Source organism: Hemitrygon akajei, chromosome 15 (genome assembly GCF_048418815.1).
Source record: "Hemitrygon akajei chromosome 15, sHemAka1.3, whole genome shotgun sequence".
In the NCBI taxonomy this organism is placed as follows: domain Eukaryota; kingdom Metazoa; phylum Chordata; class Chondrichthyes; order Myliobatiformes; family Dasyatidae; genus Hemitrygon; species Hemitrygon akajei.
The window spans coordinates 38,094,157-38,115,598 of NC_133138.1; the positions used below are offsets into that span (position 1 = coordinate 38,094,157).

The window sequence follows — 21,442 nt, forward strand, 5'->3', positions numbered from 1 at the left end:
TTAATATGATATATTATGTAATACAACTGTTATATAATTAATAACTACAACAACATATCCATTTCAGTATACTTAGTCATCTGGATTGTGTATCAATTCTGATCAGTTAGGGATTCAGCTTTTTGGGATTGGTTTTCCCAAATGTGTATAATAGGCTGTTTCTCAAAGCTATACCTCATGAATGCAATTTCCTGAAAATAGCTCTTTGTGCAATAAATGGAGATGAAACTGCCTGTATACTTAAAAAAACAATGTTACATTCACACATCAGTGATTGAATGTAAATCCAATCCATTGGGAGAGGATAGGAGGGGAATTGGGACAAAATCAAAGTGAAAAGCTTATTTCATTTCCTACTGCAACACACACACAAAATGCTAGAGGAACTCAGCAGGTCAGGCAGCAGTGATGTAAATGAATAAACTGCTGATGTTTCAGGTTGAGACCCTTCTTCAGGACTGGAAAGGAAAGGAGAAGATACCTGAATAAAACTTCGGGGGAGTGAAAGAAGGATAGTTAGAAGGTGATAGGTAAAGTCAGGTGGGTAGGAAAAGTGAGGGGCTGGAGAGGAAGGAATCTGATAGGAGAGAAGAGTGGACCATAGGAGAAAGGAACCTGGGAAAAGTGATAGGCAGCTGAGAAGAGGAAAGAGGCCAGAGTGGGGAATAGAAGAAGAGGGGAAGGGAAAAATATTTTTATGAGAAAGAAAAATCGATATTCATGTCATCTGTTTGGAGCCTACCCAGATGCAATATAAGGTGTTGCTCCTTCACCATGATGGTAGCTTCATCATGGCAGAAGGGGAGGCCATGGATCAACTAGTTAGACTAGGAATCATAATTAAAAGCTTGGCCACCAGAAAGCACCACTTTTAGCGGATAGAGTGAAGGTGCTCACTTCCTGTAGCATTCTGTGTGAGTTGCTTTGGATTTCCAGCATCTGCAGAATTTCTCGTGTTTTTCCTTTTCTAAGTTTGCAATTTTGTAATTGGCCTGCTCACTGGACTATCTGTTCATTTATTTCTTTTTATTTATTTAGAAATACAGTGTGGAATAGGCCCTTCTGGCCTTTCAAGCCACGCTGCCCAACAACTCCTCATTTCACCCTAGATTAATCAAGGGACAATTTACAGAGACCAATTAACCTACATCTTTGGACTGTGTGAAGAAACCAAAGCATACAGAGAAAATGCTTGCATTCCACAGGGTGTATGTACAGACTCCTTGCAGATGATGTTTGATTCGAATGCCGAACTCCAAATTGTAAAAATGTCGTACTAACTACAACACTATCATGGAGCCCTCTGTATAATTTACCTTTTGTAAGGACAACTGAACAAAGTTACCAGTGTTAAATTTTCTGCTCACCTGAAGTTTGAGGAGTTAGGCTATACATGAATGAATCATGTTTAATGTCTTATATCAAGGTTTTTTTTTCCTTAAGTGTCCATACAGTTTTATAACAGGTGCAAAAGAACAGTTTGAAAAATTAACAGATATGCATAAAACCATGGAGGAGGACTTTGAAGATCTTGGGCGATACTATATCTTTGATTTCAAGAAAGTGACAACTGAGGAGTTCTTTGGGGACCTCAGCAACTTCAAGAATATGTTTTTGGTAAGTGTTTCATTGCATGCAGATAATGTCAATACATCAGTTCAAACTGCCTTCTTACATCTGTCTCTGTCTGGTAAATGCTACCTTCAAGACAGTCATTTCCATTGTTAAGATTCTGCATGAGACGATGGAAATTTGGACTGGATTTGAACCCAATGGCTCAGTGCATGGTAAGCTTGTTACAAGAATCATTTTGTCTACATCATTCTGTGAGTAGAAGCAGTACATGCTTTTGTCACAAGCATAACTGAGATTTAGATGGAGACGATTTGGTCTTTTGTTGCTTTGCAAGGTTTATGATATTGTTATTGGGTATTAATTTATTATTATCACACATACAGTAAAAAAACTTGTCTTCCATACAAGTAAGGTGAATAGTAAAGTGAAAGATCATAATGACATAGATGTGAGGTCAAAAATCTGTGTTTTCTCAATAGCACACCACTATTTTCACTTAAAGTTAAATGCAGTTCCTTTTTAAATATTACCAATGAAAATACTTCTACCATAGCATGGCGCACTTGTGGGCTTCCCTCAGCACATCTTGGATGGTGCTGATCATTGATGACAAATAAAGATTATCTAGCTGCCATTTTCCAGATGGGCTATCTGTTAGTTTTTGTGCAAGTGAGGGGTTGGTATCTTTGGGGTTTGCGAGGTTTGTTTCTTTTTCTTTTTCATGCCGGGCAGGTGTGTGTGGGGGGGGTGTTGATGTCCTTTCTTTCAACACCCCATGTTTTTTCTGTAATTCATGGCAGTCTGGAGAAAACAAATATCAGAGTTGTATTGTACATGCATACTTTGACCATAAAATGAAAATGAACCTTTCAACTGGGACAAGGGCTATGGGCCTACTCCAGCAGCTCTGGGATTCGGGTCCATGACCTTAATTTCATAATTTGTGTTCTTTTTTTCTCTTTCTCTGCCCATAGGGTCTTGGTCTTTTTTTTAATTGGGTTCTTTCGGGTTTCTTGCTTTGTGGCTACCTGTTGTATAATTTATACACACTTTGATATTAATTAATTAAGATAGATAGATAGCTAGATAGACAAATAAATAAGTCTTTTAACTTTAATCTTATCTTTTACAGCAATCGGTCATGGAGAACAAGAAACGGAAGGAAGCTGAGGAGAAAATCAAAAAAGCCAAACTTGCCAAAGAAAAAGCAGAGAAGGAAAGGGAGAAGAAGCAGAAAAAGAATGCCATCATTGACATAAATGCAGGTAGGATTTCTATATCGTACATTTCTTTTCCATAGCTTTTTGTTGCAATCACATTTTAATTCTGCATTTGGTTTTGTTGCCAGATTCACCAAAACTGAGAACAATTTTTATCGATGTGTGACATCTTTAGATAAATCAAAGCAAGTTGTTTTGAGTCTGTGCAGTGAAAATTTAATATTGTGCAAAGGTTAATGTGAGAAGAGAGAAAGAGAAGTACGGAGGGATTTGAAATTGAATAGAATATCAAAACTGAGTCATTATCCTACTATGAAGCAATGTATTGACCAGCAAGGACAGCACAATGAGGGAATGCAGCTTGGTACATTAGAATGTGGATAGCAACATTTTGGTTGACTCTTTTTGTCCAGCATGTACGGATAAGGGAGAAAAGGTGTGGAGAAGAGTTCTTGCAGCAATTGTGGTAGTACCTCGGGAAGGTGTGTTGCAGCAGTGGCTTGGTTATCCTGCTCAATGGCACAATGTCTGGCTCAAAGCTTATCTCGGATTCAAATGGAAAAGCAGTCTCAATTTCATGCTCATTCAGTGGCCAGACATTCTAGTTAGGCAACATGGACTGAAAATACAGTAATTATTTAACTGGGAAGCCACACAAATGTTGGATTACTTGTCCTTCCATTTACTTTGGAGGACTTTGCAGAAACAATATTGATGTTCCCTTTCCAGTAACCAAAAGGCCTCCTTTGCTTCAGGATCTAGAAGCTTATAAGATGGCACAGATCCAGGCCACACTATACACAGACAGACAGACATACTTTATTGATCCCGAGGGAAATTGGGTTTCGTTACAGTCGCACCAACCAAGAATAGTGTAGAAATATAGATATATAAAACCATAAATAATTAAATAATAATAGGTAAATTATGCCAAGTGGAAATAAGTCCAGGACCAGCCTATTGGCTCAGGGTGTCTGACAGTCCGAGGGAAGAGCTGTAAAGTTTGATGGCCACAGGCAGGAATGACTTCCTGTGACGCTCCGTGTTGCATCTCGGTGGAATGAGTCTCTGGCTGAATGTACTCCTTTGCCTAACCAGTACATTATGGAGTGGATGGGAGTCATTGTCCAAGATGGCATGCAACTTGGACAGCATCCTCTTGTCAGAGAGTCCAGTTTCAACCCCACAACATCACTGGCCTTACGAATGAGTTTGTTGATTCTGTTGGTGTCTGCTACCCTCAGCCTGCTGGCCCAGCACACAACAGCAAACATGATAGCACTGGCCACCACAGACTCGTAGAACATCCTCACCATGAGTTTTGTACTAAATCACCTAAATGTTTTGCTGATGCATTGAAGGCAGTGGTGGAATTCAGCATTTATATTGGCCTTAATTGAATATTCAGCATTTATATTGGCCTTAATATAGAAAGTGGTACAAGTATTAACCTCACACAAAATGCTGGTGGAACACAGCAGGCCAGGCAGCATCTATAGGGAGAAACGCTGTCGACGTTTCGGGCCGAGACCCTTCGTCAGGACTAACCGAAAGGAAAGATAGTAAGAGATTTGAAAGTAGTGGGGGGGAGAGGGAAATGCGAAATGATAGGAGAAGACCAGAGGGGGTGGGATGAAGCTAAGAGCTGGAAAGGTGATTGGCGAAAGTGATACAGAGCTGGAGAAGGGAAAGGATCATGGGACGGGAGGCCTCAGGAGGAAGAAAGGATTGGGGGGGAGCACCAGAGGGAGATGGAGAACAGGCAAACAACTAAATATGTCAGGGATGGGGTAAGAAGGGGAGGAGGGGCATTAACGGAAGTTAGAGAAGTCAATGTTCATGCCATCAGGTTGGAGGCTACCCAGCCGGTATATAAGGTGGTGTTCCTCCAACCTGAAGTTGTTTCTCTAACTTCCGTTAATGCCCCTCCTCCCCTTCTTACCCCATCCCTGACATATTTAGTTGTTTGCCTGTTCTCCATCTCCCTCTGGTGCTCCCCCCCTCTTTCTTTCTCCTGAGGCCTCCCGTCCAATGATCCTTTCCATTCTCCAGCTCTGTATCACTTTCGCCAATCACCTTTCCAGCTCTTAGCTTCATCCCACCCCCTCCAGTCTTCTCCTATCATTTTGCAATTTCCCCTCCCCCCACTACTTTCAAATCTCTTACTATCTTTCCTTTTGGTTAGTCCTGACGAAGGGTCTCGGCCTGAAACGTTGACAGCGCTTCTCCCTATAGATGCTGCCTGGCCTGCTGTGTTCCAGCAGCATTTTGTGTTTGTTGTTTGAATTTCCAGCATCTGCAGATTTCCTCGTGTTTGCTAACAAGTATTAACCTACTGGTTTTTCAGATTCTGTGAGCTTGCCATATTGTTCCAGCCACTTCAGTTTATAATAGCCATTTTAAGCCTCGGTGGCTGGTACATAATGATGCCAACTGGTATAAAAACTCATAAAAATTTAAAGAAGATTAGCTTCATTTGTCACTTGTACATGTACATTGAAATATTGAAACAGAGTGAAACTGTCATTTGTGTCAGCGACCAACATAGTCTAAGGACATGCTGGGGTCATCGTGCAAGTGTTGCCACACTTCCAGCACTAACATAACTTGCCCACGACTTACTAACCCTAAGCCATACATGGGTTTTGGAATCACAGCCCATGAAGGAAACCCACATGATGTTGGTGCGAATGTATAAGCTCCTTATAGACAGCAGCAGGAATTGAAACCATGTCACTGGCACTGTAATAGCATTGCACTAGCTGTTATACTCCCATGCCACCCCCTATGCTGCCCATTCGAGGAAGTACAAAAAAAACTTGTTACATTTGTGTTGAAAGAATCCATAGAAATTCATTGTGAATGATCATTACACAACAGTTACAGTGTGTATATAGAGAAAAGGCACAAGATGGCGCTGCACATGCATCGAGGTTAAAACTGCAAGGAAGCAAAGGAGCTGTTCTGCATAATAGTAGTGGCTACCATGAGCTAACAGGGAGTGCCATCTGTAATTGCAGATCAGGGAGGAAATGGACGATTCTCTCCTCCTCCCCAAATCCCCACACATATTGTCCGTCCTGCCGCCCTCGTCCACCCATCTGCATGTAGATAAAAGCAGTGCATCTAAATCAGAATTTGCTGTCACCCTGACTTTATCTACCGCTTTTCATCATTTGTTTTATTTAACACATTTTGTCTGTGTCTAAAGCAGAGTGTTGCAAGCATTTGGTGTCTCACACTGTGTTTAATTTGACTGCACTCTCTCCCCACGCCACTGTGAGCCCAAAATAGAAAAGAAGTAAGATTAAGCATGCTGTGATTATTACCACAGAGCAGATTGTACTGCAGAGTGCTAAACATCGAATGCAGCTTCCAGCTAGAACTGTAAAGCAAATGAAAATCCCCCCTGTCAGCATTCGAACACCTTGGAAGGGGTGGGTGGAGCCAGATGTCAAGGGACGAGATATAGAGACTGCGGCACATCATTGTGCTGACGACAGCACAAGTGAAATGGAAACATAAAAATAGCCTTCAAGCAGAGGGAAGTCAATACAGTAAAATACTGATTTTTTTTTTACGAACATGTCCGCAGAAATGTAATTACAATCTTTATTAAACCCCCTATGACATGTGGTAACTTGGTAGGAAAATAAAGATTATTTCTTACTTGACAATCTGAAATTAGTAAAAAAATTGACACACCCAGAATTTTGTTTCTTTACGTTCAAAGATTTAATATAGGGAAATCAGAATTGTTTATTATCTGTATGTGATTTGCCATCCTGTATGAATCTGAATTAGGGTTAATATCAGTGACATATGTCATGAAATTTGTTGTTTTGCAGCAGCAGTATAGTACAATACATAAAAAATACTATATAAGATCATAAGACATAAAAGCAGAATTAGGAAATCTGGCCCATCGACTCTGTTCTGCCATTCCATCGTGACTGATTTATTATCCCTTTCAACCCCGTTCTCCTGCCTTCTGCCTGTAACCTTTGATGCCCTGACAAATCAGGAAACCTCGACTTTAAATATACTTAATGATATGGCCTCCATTGCTCTCCGTGCAGTGAATTCCACAGAATCACTACCCCTTGGCTAAAGAAATCATGCTATTTATTTAGTCATTCTGTATACTGCTTCTGATACAAATCTTGAAAGTAGTGGTTTATATATTCCTGAGGGTGGCAGCACGAGTGCACATGATTGAGTATTGCAGAATCAGGTTGTATATTAAGAGGCATTAGTGCACGTAGCAACAGTACAGTATTTTCTGTCTTCTGTTCATTACAATATTAGAACAAAGGAAGTCCATGTTCAAGAAAAAAACACATTTGTGAAGGTTTGTGTTAAGGACCACTCGACTATGTTGGCCCTTTTTAAAAATGTTTTGCCCTCATTTCTGTTCCTTTCACAAGCGATCACACAACCTTTTCAATTTGTCAAGGGAGTGGCTCAGTCTGCATAAACTTGTTTGCCAGGAGGTGGCCCTCTTCTATTCACAAATCTTACTTTTGTTACATTTCCCCACCCACAGACTCCATGATTAACCGTGGCTTTAAAAGCATCTTCCTGACACTCCCATAAAAAGTACCCCTTGATTCAGAAATGCTTTTAATCCACAACATTTAATTTTTTTTGTTTTATTTGCAGCCTAATATCTGCAAATGCCTCTACTTTTGGGGCTATATGGTAACACAAATTAAGATGTGATTTTCTTAAGCTACAGTAATGGGCGGAAATTTGATATCTAATGCAAAGAAATGACTTGCCACTGACATCCCTTGAAGGTGAAAAGGTTTTATGAATGAAGAGTTTTTAAGATAGTGCTCCAGTAGCATTTAAAGTTCATTTTACTTCAGCAGGGTTGCAAAATGTGAAACAGTTGATTCTGTAAAGATGGAGAGTGCTTTCTCCCTCCCAGCCCCTATTGCCTACGCCTGTCATAGCAGTGCAGTAGACTATTCTACAGTTCTCAGAGGGGTGTGCTAGCAGAGGATTAAGATGGTGAGTGGGTGGAGTTGGAGAGTTAAGCTTGAAGGATAGCAAATTATTTTTATGATCTAGTTTTTAAAATATTCTGTTAATCTCATTGTTGTTGGATGATAATTATACCTCCAAAATGTTTTATAATTTAGAAAATTAATTCCTTTGTCTTGCAATACCTGCAAGTCTTTTAACTGTTTAAGAACTATATTCCTTTTATGCAATTTCTTAAGAAATTGCAGAAAGCGATGAATCATTCATTCCATTTTTCCTTTTGCCATTATAGTATGTGAAATGAATGAAGATGATAAGACATAGGAGCAGAATTAAGCCATTTGGCTGATCGAGTCTGCTCCGCCATTCCGTCATGGCTGATTTATTAACTGAGGGGCTTTAATATAAAACAACAGTATCTGGGAGAGGGGGAAGCAAGTCTTAATTTCATACACCAATACTTCCTGGCCATAAAAGAATATTTCATCTCATAATCCATTAAAGTAGACCCAGTCAGTCTAGTTTCAGTGAAATCCTTTTGAGGTTCAGGATACCAAACAATATCCGAGCATCTCGTGTCAAGGGGAATGAAGGTCAGCTGCTGAGCATGCTCACAGCAATGTCATCAGGAGGTTTAACTCCTCGTAGACAATTCTTTTCTCAGCTTTTACCATAATTACAAAGTGGGCTTCAACCCATCAAATTTTTCAGTTTCAACCAAAGGAGAATGACGCAAGCATGGTTTCTCAACTGAACCATAGATGGAAAGAAAATGAACCCCATTTGTGAATCACTTAAAAACATTGTAGCAGGTCAAGTGTCAATACCATTTATGTTTCTTCTGAATATATCTCATTTAAAATAAAAGAATAGAAGTGGACATCAGACTACTGGAAAATGTCGCTGGAGAAGTAGTAATGGGGAGCAACTAAATGGTAAATGAACTGATTAAATATTTTACATCAGTCTTCCCTGTGGAAGACCCTAGAAATTCAGAATTTCCAGAAATTCAAAAGTGTCGGGCAAAAGTCAATGCAGTCGTTTTTACTGAAGAGAAGCTGCTTGGTAAGCTGAAAGGTCTAAAAGTAGGTAAATCAGCTTGACCAGATGACTGCACCGCAGGGCTTTTGAACAGGTAACCTAAGAGGTTGTGGAAGCACTAGTAGTGACCTTTCAAGAATCACTAGATTCTCGAATGGTTCTGTAGCACTGGATAATTACAAATGTCACTCCATTGTTTAAAAAGAGAGGGAGGCAAAAGACAGGAAATTATAGGCCAGTCAGCCTGGTTTCAGAGGTTGATAAGATGTTGGAGTTTATTAGGATGAAGTTTCAGGGTATTTGGTGGCACATGATGAAATAGACCAAAGTCACCAGATAAACAAAGGAGTGTCAGTGGATGGTGCTTTTTCTTTTGTACTTTCAAAAGGCCTTGGAGAAACTACCAGTCATGAGGCTGCTAAACCAGATAGAAGCCCGTAGTACAACAAGAAAAATACTAGCATGGACAGAAAGCAAAGAGTGGAAATAAAGCAGGCCTTTTCTGGTTGGTTGCCTATGACTAGCAGTGCTCCACAGTAGAGGCATACACTGTTTTTTAAATGGGGAACAAATTCAGAAGTAAGAGGTGCAAATGCACTTGCAAGTTGAGTCAATAGTAAGGAAGGCAACTGCAGTGTTAACATTCATTCAAGAGAACAAAAATGTAAAAGCAAGGAGGAAATGATGAGCACTAGGAGGTAATAAGGAACTGGTCAGTCCACATTTCGAATATTGTGAGCAGTTTTGGGCTTCATACGTAAGAAGGGATTTGCTGGCATTGGAGAGGTCCACAGGAGGTTCACAAAAATGATCCTGGGAACAAAAGGGTTAACATATCAAGAGCATTTGATGGCTCTGAGCCTGTATTTGCTGGAGTTCAGATGAATGATGGGGGATCTCATAGAAACCCACTGAATATTGAAAGGCTTGGACAGAGTGAACATGGTGAGGATGTTCTCAGTAGTGGGAAAGTCAGAATAGAACCTCGAAATAGAAGTTTGTTTCTTTAGAACAGAGATGAGGAGGAATGTCTTTAGCCAGAGGGATGTGAATCTATGGAATTCATTGCCACAGATGGCTGTAGGGGTCAAGTCTTTAGCTATATTAAAAGCAGAGATTGATAGGTTCTTGATAAGTAAGGATATCAATGAATATGGGGTGAAAGCAGGAAAATGGGGTTGGGGGGAATATGATTGAACGGTGGAGCCAAATGGCCGTATTCTACTCCTGTGCCTTATGCTGTTGTGGTTTAAAACAGGGGTTCCCAACTTGGGGTATATGGACCCCTTGCTTAATGATATTTGTCCATGGCACTAAAAATGGATTCAGAATCACTGCTCTAAAAGGTTGATTAAGCATGACTTCCCACACACAAAACTATACTCACTCCTCCTAATCAGACTCTGACTTGTAGATCCTTAGAATTCCCCCTGTAAACATCTGATTACTGATGTGGGAGTGACCCTTGCTTGTCCTTTCTACCCTTCTTATCCAAGCATTATGTGGCGGCCCTTTGTCTTCCTGTGGAAAAACTACTGCTATGCACAGATCTAGACTCTGTGCTGCCAAAAGCTCCTCATATGTTAATCCTTACATTCCCAGAATCATCCTCGTGAATCTCCCCTGGACTCTCTCCAATGACAGCATATCCTTTCAGAGATAAGGGGCTTAAAACTGTTGACAATACTCCAAGTAGGGCCTGACTACCTCCTTATGAAGCCTTAGCATTATCTCCTTGCTTTTACGTTCTATTCCTCTTTAAAGTAATGCCAACATTGCATTTGCCGCCTTTACCACAGACTCATGATGTTCTTTACACAGAAAGTGTTGTCATTCGAGAGAGTCCAGAGGATGTTCGCGAGAATGATTCCAGGAAAGAAAGGGTTAACATATGAGGAGTGTTTAGCAGTTTTCGGCCTGTACTCACTGGAATTTCGAAGAAACCTACCGAATATTGAAAGGACTAGATAGGGTGGATGTGGAGAGAATGTCTCCTATGGTGGGGTATCCAGAACTAGAGGTCAAAGCCTCAAAATTGAGGGGTGACCTTTTAGAACAGAGGTAAGGAGTAATTTTTATAGCCAGAGAGTGGTGAATCTGTGGAATGCTCTGCCACAGACTGTGGTGGAGGCCAGGTTTGTGTGTATATTTAGGGCTGAAGTTGATCGTTTCCTGATCGGTCAAGGCATCAAAGGATATGGTGAGAAGGCAGGTGTATGGCCTTAAAGTGGGATCCGAGATCAACCATGATGGAATGATGGAGCAAACTCGATGGGCTGAATGGCCTAATTCTACTCCTATATCTTATTATCTATTGACAGCAATTTATTTGCTCTTTACCCATTTTCAGCAATTGCTCTACTTGTTAAGCGAAATTATATCTAAAACCCAAATAATAACTGGTGATGAGTGAGTTATGGTCGCTGAAGGATAGATCTGTTTCAATATAATGTTCTGCAGTACTGAATATCTAGGCCACTTGTATTAAAGATATGAAAATAAATCCCATAGACTTTAATTTATTTAACATGTCTAAAAGATTTCCACAGGGAGTGCAACTGTTTTGGACTCATCAAAGTTTAAGTCCAAAAGTAGACTTTAAATTGAAATAATGGATTGTTTTACCCTGAAGATGGAAGGCTGCCTTTGTCAGTATGAATGGCATTCACCTCATTGACTTGATGACCATCAAACATATGCCCCACTGTAGAAAATGTTTACAAAACTCTTACCTCGTCCATTTAACCTGTTCAGGTGCTGTGGCAACAGTGTTACTGAACTATTAATGCAAAGCATCAAGTTGAACTCCCAGTGGAGCAGTTAGTGAATTTAAACATAGAACATAGTACAGGCCCTTCAGCCCATGATGTTGTGCTGACCACTTAACCTACTCGAAAGTCAATCTAACTCTTCCCTCTTCCATAGCCCCCATTTTTCTATCATCCTCAGAGTTTTTTAGATGCCACTAATGTATCTGCCTCTGCAACCACTCCACGCACCCAGTTCTCTGTATTAAAAAAAACAACTCTGACATGCTCCCATATTTTCCTCCAATCACCTTAAAATTAGGAGCCATTGTATTAGCCATTTCCACCCTGGGAAAAAACCTCTGGCTGTCCACTCAATATATGCCTCTTATCATCTTGTACAACTCTTATCAAGTCACCTCTAATCCTCCTTAATGACAAAGAGAAAAGCCCTAGCTCACTCAGTCTATCTTCATAAGACATACCCTCTAGTCCTGGTAAATCTCCTCTGCACCATTTCTAAAGCTTCCACAATCTTCCTATAATGAAGGGACCAGAGCTGAAAACAGTATTTCAAGAGTGGTGAATAAACTAGATTTGTGAAAATCTTGAGTAGGTAAATTATTTATAATTAGCTTAGTAATGATACTTACAGGAAGGAACTGATCTTTGTGATTACAGTGCGTTGACTCTTAATTCCTGTCTGGAAAGTTCTGCATGACCTTCACTTTATCAGGTTACCAGTCTCAGATGGACAGGAGAAATTGTTGTTTTGTCAAAGTAAAGCCCTATCTTGAATCTCAGGATGGTAAAGAATCTTATCATCTTTTTCCCAGGGAAAGAGAATTTAGACCAAGAGGACATATGTTTACGGTGAGGAGAAAAAGATTTAAAAGGGACTTGAGGGATAACTTCTTCACCCAGAGGGTGGTTTGTATATAAAACAAGCTGCTGGAGAATATAGCTGTGGCTCCCTGGTGGGAAAATTGAACCCTGGTCACTTGTATGATAGGCAGGAATACTAACCACTGTACTAATGGTCTCCAGATGGATCCTAGATGAAGCAAGGTCAGTGAGCCCCTAGTAGGCAAAGGAAACGCTTCTAATATTAATCAAAATCAGCCTGAAGAAATTCAATATTACACATAAGAACTGGGAAAAGATTGCACTCAACAGATACACCTGGAGGAAATCTGATCAAGAGGGAGCTGCACTACATGAGAATGAACTGTGCTGCAGAGAACAAGCGGTAGCCGTGAAAAGAGAGACTGAACAACCAAAAGACCCAACCATTAACCACAGCCACCACTTACTCTCACCCACACTGCACCAGAATATGTGGATCCTGGTTCAGCCTCTACAACCATCCGAGGATCTACTAATAGACAACCTATTAGGAGAGCAACTTACTCAACAAGTGATTGCACGATTACATCCGAGGCAGCTACAATAAAAATATTTAAACTGCACTGCAGATCTGATCATCCATTGTGGGCCAAGTGCCCTAGCTAAGTCTGTAACCAAATAGCCCAACACATCCCAATTCAGTCCCTTAGAGAATGGTCGTAATATGTGGAATTTAGTACCACAGGCAGCTGTAAAGGCCAAGTCTTTGTGTGTATTTAAGGCAGAACTTGATAGGGTCTTGATTGAACACAGCATCAAAGGTTACGAGGAGTGGAGCTGACAAGAGGAAATAAAGATCAGCCATGATTGAATGCCAAAGCAGACTCAACGGGCCAAATGGGCTAACTCTGCTCCTGTGTCTTATGGTCTTACGACCAAGAAGCCACATTTCCTACCCTGGTTTATTGAGAAACCAGAATCAGGTTTAATATCACTGATAAATGTTGTGAAATTTGTTGTTTTGCAGCAGCAATACAATGCTACTAGGTGTTTATCAATATTAATAAAAACTTAAGACCCATAGATATTACTGTTTGAAGGGCAAATAAAGAGAGAGTGGAGATGGATGTCTTTGCACTGAGTGCTTCAATCAAATCAAAATTAACCCGCGTAGTAAATGATAAAAAAACAGCTTACAGTACTGGGCAAAAGTCTTAGGAACACTATATATGTATTTTATATCTAAAACTAACTATATATATATGTTTAATTTAAATAATCAGTGCAAAAAAAGGGAAAAATAGTGGGGTAGTGTACATTGGTACATGGGTTCATTGTTCATTCAGAAATCTGATGGCAGAGGGGAAGAAGCTGTTCCCAGAATGCTGAGAGTGTGTGTCTTTATGCTCCTTTATCTCCTCCTTGATGGTATCAATGAGAAGGTGGCATGGTGGGAGTCCGTAATGATGAATGCTGCCTTTTTGAGGCATCATCTTTTTGAAGATGCTGGAGACTCGAGTGCCCATGATAGAGCTGGCTGAGTTTGTAACTTCTTCCGGCTTTTTTCAATCCTTTTTCAGTGACCCCTCTATATGAGACACTGATGCAACCAATTAGAATGCTCTCCACAATCTATCTGTTGAATTTTTCGAGTGACTTTGTTGACGTATCAATTCTTATCAAACTCCTAATGAAATATAGCTGCTGTCGTGCCTTCTTCGTAATTGCATCAATATGTTAGACCCAGGATAGATCTTTAGAGATATTGACACCCTGAAACTTGAAATTGCTCACCCTTTCCACTTCTGATCCCATGATGAGGACTGGTGTGTGTTCCCTTGACTTCCGTGACTTACCCCATCTTCCCCTTCCAGAAATTCAGTCAATGTCTTGGTCTTACTGACATTGAGTGCAAGGTTGACACCACTCAACCAGATGATCTATCTCACTCTGGTATTGGGAACTGTTTTCGCTTAAAGTTTTAATTAACAATATTTTTACAATAGTTCTAGGTCTGGTCAAAATTTTTAAAACATTTAACTAATTGTGCTAATGCAGCATTCCAAGATGTCTCCAACTCAAATCTTCAAACTAAGTAGATGCATTTTTAAAAAAAGAAATCCACCATCTGGAGCTCATGGAATTTTGAGTCTAAAGGTCTCTTTTATTGAAATAATTGGCTGCTTTACCCTGAGGGTAGAGAGATGCTTTTTAACTCCCCAGACATTGGTATTTTTCATTAATTTTGTAGAACTATAATTTTAATGTTTTCAGAGGTATTGTTCCAAAAAAAATTCCGTAATGTATTTGGAAGTAGTGCAGGATTATTTGGTTTTGCATTATTTTAAAGCTTTTAGTGATTTAAATTTTATAGCTGTCATGTCAAATGTCATTCACAGCCACAGGCTGTCTGGAAATCAGCATCTGTGCAGTTCCTTCCATCAGTGCACAAATTAATCCTACAGGCTTCCTAATGCTTTCTGTTTAACAAGGAATGCTCTATATAGTTCTTCATTTGGATGTACTTTTAAACTATTTAATGGGCTAAATATTAGAAGTTCTTTTTTATTTTTATATTCAGTTTTAAAGGATGATTAAGTATTTTTGTGTGCAGACTTATGTTCATTTTAAGAAATATTTAAGTGATAATTACCATAAAGCACACCAGAATGTGAAAGATTCAATTACTAGTATTCACTTCATTAAGAATACAACAATTTTACAGAGCATATCGATCTTTTGTTATGTACATAAGAGAATAAGCCCATGATTAGGCCACTCAGCCCCTGATGACTGCCGTGCCATTCAATATGATCATAGCTGTTCGACCCCAGACCTCATCTCCTCTTCTGTATCAGTTCTCAAGAGTCCTCAATTCCCTGTTCTTTCAAAAACATGTCAACTTCCATTTCATTGATCTAGCCTTTGCAGACCAATAGGGTTGAGAATTCCAGAGATCTGCCACCCTCTTCAGCTCTTTAAGTAGGCTTTTGCATCTCTTTTTGCTTTATGTATGATGCAAGGTTGATTGTAATGGTGATCAAAATTTTAAATCAACTGTTTTTCATGTCACTAGTATTGATGACTGTAAAAATCCTCAAAGAAAAAGTGACTAGACTTCAATTGGCATCTATCACAAACCAGTGCACTCTGTAAACAGTGAAGTACATGGCACTTTCATTTTGTAGGAAACACTCACATGGTCAACCTTGTGACCCTCATTTTCGAGGATTCTACAATTCATGTTTTCAGTATTATTCATTTGTTTTTATTGTTATTTGCACAATTTGTCTACTTTTATACATTGGTTGTTTGCCATTCTTTCTTTTTCATAAACTGTGTTGTATTTCTGATGAAATGACATGACATCTGTATCCATATCTCCAATAATGCAGCATTCCTTCCATGTTACACCAAGCAATCATGCATTTGGGTCTCTGCAGTGGGGCTTAACTCCCAGTTTCCATATACCATTGATTGAATAGTAAAGGTTCAGATTTCTCAGTTTCACCTTGTAGCAACACAGAAGACTTTTCAGCCCATTGTATGCAGGCCAGGTCTTGGGGAGCAAGCTCCTTAGTCCCATTTCCCTCTGTCTCTGCATTTATTCTCTTTTGCATATACGCAATAACATTCCTTTTTATTACTTTTCCAATTAACTTACACCGCAGTAATTCATGGTAACCAATTAAACTAATAACACGTTTTTAGAACGTGACAGAACATCAGGACATCGAGAAGAAATCAACACAATCATGGAGAGAACATGCAAACTTGAAGGGAATCCCAGTTAATGAGTTAACATTCTCAGTTACAGCAGCACAAGGAGATCAGGGAATTTTTCCTGCTTTTCTTAATAGTGTTATGGATTCTTTTTACCTGAATCCAAATAGCGAGAGGGCATGGTATCTGTATCCATTTCTCCAAAAGTGTAGTTCTCCTTCCTTGCTGCATTGAGCAATCATGCATTTAAGTCTACAGTGGTGCTCAACCCCAATTAGTATATGTCTGTAAATCTCTTTGCTTCAACTTGGCCTTTGATGTACCTGTTCCTACTCTCCCTTATCTGTTCACCCTTTCACCTGCTGATTGGTGTATTGCTTCGGTAGAATGAGGCTTTTAATCCATTTTCAAGCTACTGTAATAGTTTAGGACAGTTTATTTTCACGTGCAGACTTCACCAAATAGTGGATGCAACCTGTTCTTGTATTGCAGTGTTACAGGCAGTGATGATTGTAGGGACAGTTGTAAATGAGTGCTGGTGAGTTGCCACTTATAAACCTTCAGAGAATTTTTAGCTTCATCAAATAGAACAATATGTGCCATTCTCAGTGAACAAACTCTCAAGGTGTCCTATCCACTGAACCCAGTGTAGTGGACATGAAGAGAGTCTGGGGTCAAGGACTGGAAGCCTGGAGGTGGCCATTCCTGCAACTGGAGCCTTTCTATGTGTGTGAGGGGTGCATGGGTGGGAGGGACTGTTGTTGTTGCTTCTTGTGTTGTTTTGCCTTGGGTGTTTTATTTTGTTCCATTGAGAAAAGATGGTGCCGAGCTATGGTCTCCAACGAGGTCACAGCTCAGATTTAGTTGAGTTTTAAGGCAATGCACACAAAATCCTGGAAGAACTGAACAGGCCAGGAGGAATCAGTGGAAAGGAATAGAAATTGACTGTTTATTCTTTTCCATAGATGATGCCCTGCCTGCTGAGTTCCTCTGGCATTTTGTATGTGTTGCCTTGGACTTCCAGCATCTGTAGATTTTCTCATGTTAGTTGATTTTTAGTTGTTTTCTAGGCTTGTAGGGATGGTTACAGGGCAGAGGGGGTGTTGGAGGTCATGGTGGGGTGTAGGGACCAGGATGTGGGGGAATTAGAGATCAGGCCACAGTCTAAGCCTCCGCACCTCATTTGACAGCCAGATGTCGGGCTGGCAGACCAGCCTGAATAAGTGGTTCCCAGAGTTGGAGTTCTAAGTGGAGGTCTGATGGTTGGAGGAGTGAGTGGGATGGAAGAAAGGGGCTTGCTTTGCTGTTGTTGTTTTGTCACTCGTCATGTTCTGTGTTGTTCAGCTGAACATTATGGACATACTGTGTTGGTGCCAGAATATGTAGCCACATTTGTGGCCTGTCCCCAGACATCCTTGGCTGTGTTGGTTATTAACATATTTTACTATATTTTGATGCATATTGGATAAGTAAATCTGAATCTGAAGATTTCAAGTAGAAAAAAACACAATACAGGTTGCATTTCACTCATTTTGATTCCATTTATTATTTTCCCACCAAAAGGAATAGCACATTGACAGGTTATTTTCTACATCTGTGCCACTATAATAAAGCATTGGAAGAAGGCACAATGTTTCAGGGTGATGAAATTATGAAAATATAGAGGTAGATTAAGTGAGTGGTCTTGGCCGAAATGTTGAATACTTGTTCATTTCCATGGATGCTGCCTGACCTGCTGAGTTTCTCCAGTATTTTGTGTGTGTTGCTGAAAACGTAACAGACCAACTTATGTGTAGATAAATGTGAGTTGGTTAACTTGAATCCAAAATAAGGAAATTCCAGATAGTAAACAATGTAAAACTATAAAATGGAGCCATGTGTTTTGCTTTTGCATTGAGCTTGTATGGACATGATGGGACAAATAACCCACTTCTATACTAGTGATTAATTGATTCTATTCTTAGTTAAAGTACAAGAGCCATTATAAAAGAGCTAAACTGTTCAAGAAAGATTAAAAAATACATTGAATTATGCAAAGTATGGTGCGATAGTTTGGACATGCATGTCAATTAGTGCTAGCTCAATAATTTTAAGTCTGTGATCAGAGGAACCTTTGTCAAGGGTTTGTACTGTAGGAATGATTCAAAGCAACTTTGTGGAGCTGGAATACTGATCGCGCGTCACTTCATAGGCTCAGAGGGATGAAGAACCTTGTTTTATTTCTATATATGCTCAGTTATATGAGGTATTTTTGCATATTGGAGCAGGTTTGGGATTTGCTGATCTTTCATAATAAGAATGGATTTTGCTTGGCAGACCAATATACACTCAGTGGCCAATTTTTTAGGTACCTCCTGTACCTAATGAAGTGGCCAATGAGTGTATGTTTATGGTCTTCTGCTGTTGTAACCCATCACCTGTAAAGTTCGACATGTTATGTATTCAGAGATGCTCTTCTGCACATCAGTGTTGTAGCATATACAGTAGTTATTTGGTTTACTGTCGCCTTCTTCTCAGGTTGAAACACCATTATCATTCTTCTCTGACCTTTCATTAGCAAGGCATTTTCACCCAAGGAACTGCTGCCCACTGGATTTCTATTTTGTTTTACATAACTCTCTGTAATCTTTAGAGACTTAAAATTGCAGGAGATCAGCAGTTCTGAGATAGCCATTTAGCACCAGCAATCATTCCACAGTCAAAGTAACTGAGATCACATTTCTTCCATATCCTGAATGTTTGGTCTGAACAGCAACTGAACCTCTTGACCATGTCTGCATGCTTTTATGTATTAAGTTAGTACCACATGTTTGGCTGATTAGATGCTTGAATTAACAAGCAGGTATACAGTATAGGTGTACCTTATAAAGTGGCCACTGAGTACATTTTTTTATATATATATATATATAGGCAAGTGGGTTTTTGGGACCATGAAGGAAAAGTATCAACTTGATATAAAGCATTAATATTACACAGCTGTCTAAATGTGCGACTAGCTTAAGTCTCTACAGCTAATATATACCGAACATTCTGTTCATGGTCATAAATCCAATGTAGCTAAAAGATATGAAAGGAACTGCTTGATGTGTAACCATTGGAGTTAGCATCCCACTGTTAGCGGAGCTGCTCCCCATGATATCGCGAATAAGGTTCTGTTTACTTCTAAGTCCGAGTCCAAGTTGTGTACTTGAATAATTTCCACAACAGGGGCCGAGCCAGCGTTTATTTGCTCTTCTTCAGGTAAATGTGGTGTGCCATCTGTTTGAACAACTGCAGATCTTTGATGTGAGTGTCCCTACAAAGCTGTTAGGGAGTTCCAGGGTCATGGCCAGGAAGGGTAAAGGAAAGGTGACACATTTCCAAGTGAGGGTGATGTGCAGCTTGGAGAGTAACTTCCAGGTTGGTGTTTGATCCTGTTTTTGCTGATCTTGTCCTATCTGGTGGAGGTCACATGTGGAAGCTGCAGACTGAAAAATGATGGTGAGTTGACGATGTTAGCGAGTGCATCCTGGAGATGGTACAAATTGCCCCATCATTGGTAGAGTGAGTGAATAGTAGGGCACAGAGTGTTGATCAAGTGGGCTACTTTGTCCTACTTCTCGAATGTTGTTGAGACAGCATTCATCTGAGTAAGTGGGGAGTATCCCATTACACTCCAGTATTGTAGATGACGAGCAGGCTTTAGGAAGTTATGAGTTAATTTCTTCTGAGCATTCAAATTTACTGGAGATATGAAAGGATTACAGGCGGATATTGACTTATCTGGTCTTATTCTGCATCAGACTTGAATACAAAGAGCATTCAGTCTTTGATCTCCTGTCTTTTTTGTATAAAGCTTTCAGTCTCTTTCTATGTGTCTGTATAGATCTCTTCTGTAAAATCTGTTTCAGCAATGAATTATGCTTTCTCCTAAGAAAAGGACTTCTTGGCATTATACCTGCAAGTTTTGCATTGTGTTTTCTATTATCCTTTCCAATTTTGTTCAACTCTTATTAATGTGGGGTTATTGTTATCACCCCACTTAATAAAGCTTTGAATTTCTCAGAAGAATCGTTCTCAAGTATAAAGATCCCAACCAAATTTAACACAGAATGGATAATCATCTGCAGATGAGGAACTGTTGCAGCTTGTTCTTGCAGAAACATTGCTTCAGGACAACATCCCATGCACCATCAGTCTACAGGCGATGATACTCAGGGACTTGGGCTATATTATTGCAACACACACAAAATACTGCATGGCCTGCGGAGTCCCTCCAGTTTGAGTGTGTTGTTTGGATTTCCAGCATCTGCAGATTTTCTCTTGTTTGTGATTGAGCTATATTATTTTTGTAACTATAATTTTTTCTGTATGTGCTGTGTGTTAAGGTTGGTTCTGTGTTTTGCATGTTGGTGTCGAAGGAACACTGTTTGGTTTGTCTGTATTCATGTGTATGATTGAGTGACAATTGAACTTGTCACTCCATAGCTACGAAGAGTACATTGGGTAGAGTTTATCACATAGTTGTCACCTAGTAATTTCTAGTTCCTGAATGATGAGTTCTGTCGCACAGTAAAATTAAAGGCTGTAAATTGTTTTGCTTTAGACCTACAATAATATTGCTCTTGTGCACGAAAGATCAGCTTTATTTGCCATATGCATTTACCTGTATTAGAGTTTGCTGTGGTGTGTTGGTCAGGGCGTGACATGCAACAGAAAATAACATCCAACAATAATAAAGAAATGTATAAAAAAAGTTAGAGGTTAAAGTACTGATATAAAATAAAACATCCATTAATACATAAAAACCAGAATGTATTTACAATGTAAACAACATTATAAAAGTGGTTTAAAGTGTTTACAGTGCAGTGCAGTAACTGAGGTAAAAGATAGAGGGAGTGGGGTAGCTAACTAGAATGGCTGATCAGATTAACTTCTAAAATGGCATTCCAGGTCTTTTGTTTTAATAGCTCTGTAGCTCTTTCCAGATGGGAGCTTTTGGCAAAGGCAGTTTGCTGGATGATTTTTCCTGCCTACTTCTTTGTGTTGAACACGTACCCTGTTGTATCCCAAAGTTCAGTTTTTGTGCTGAAAGATTTGCCACAACATTTTAATACAAATTAGCAGAGTCTCTAAAATGGTGCAGCTGAGAAAAATCAGTTCCTTAGATTATTTTCTTTGAAAAATAAAAGAAAGCCAACACACTTAACTGATAAGCAATGTGAATACTGAGCTAGTTATCTGTTTATTATAATTAATGTTTGCCATTTCCTTCCATTGTATAATCTGCTAAATGTCATGGGCATGTCCTTTCCCTGCGGT

General features: G+C 39.6%; 1 protein-coding gene across 2 annotated transcripts in view; it reads left to right on the forward strand.

The window, feature by feature from the left end:
* LOC140739253 (protein diaphanous homolog 1) overlaps positions 1-21,442 on the forward strand; it is a 174,489-nt gene that overhangs the window by 91,763 nt on the left and 61,284 nt on the right. For both annotated transcript variants that reach the window (XM_073067394.1, XM_073067395.1), the window contains exons 8-9: positions 1,453-1,617; positions 2,708-2,840. In XM_073067394.1, the coding sequence (XP_072923495.1) occupies positions 1,453-1,617; positions 2,708-2,840 (298 nt within the window). The remainder of the gene's footprint in view (positions 1-1,452; positions 1,618-2,707; positions 2,841-21,442) is intronic.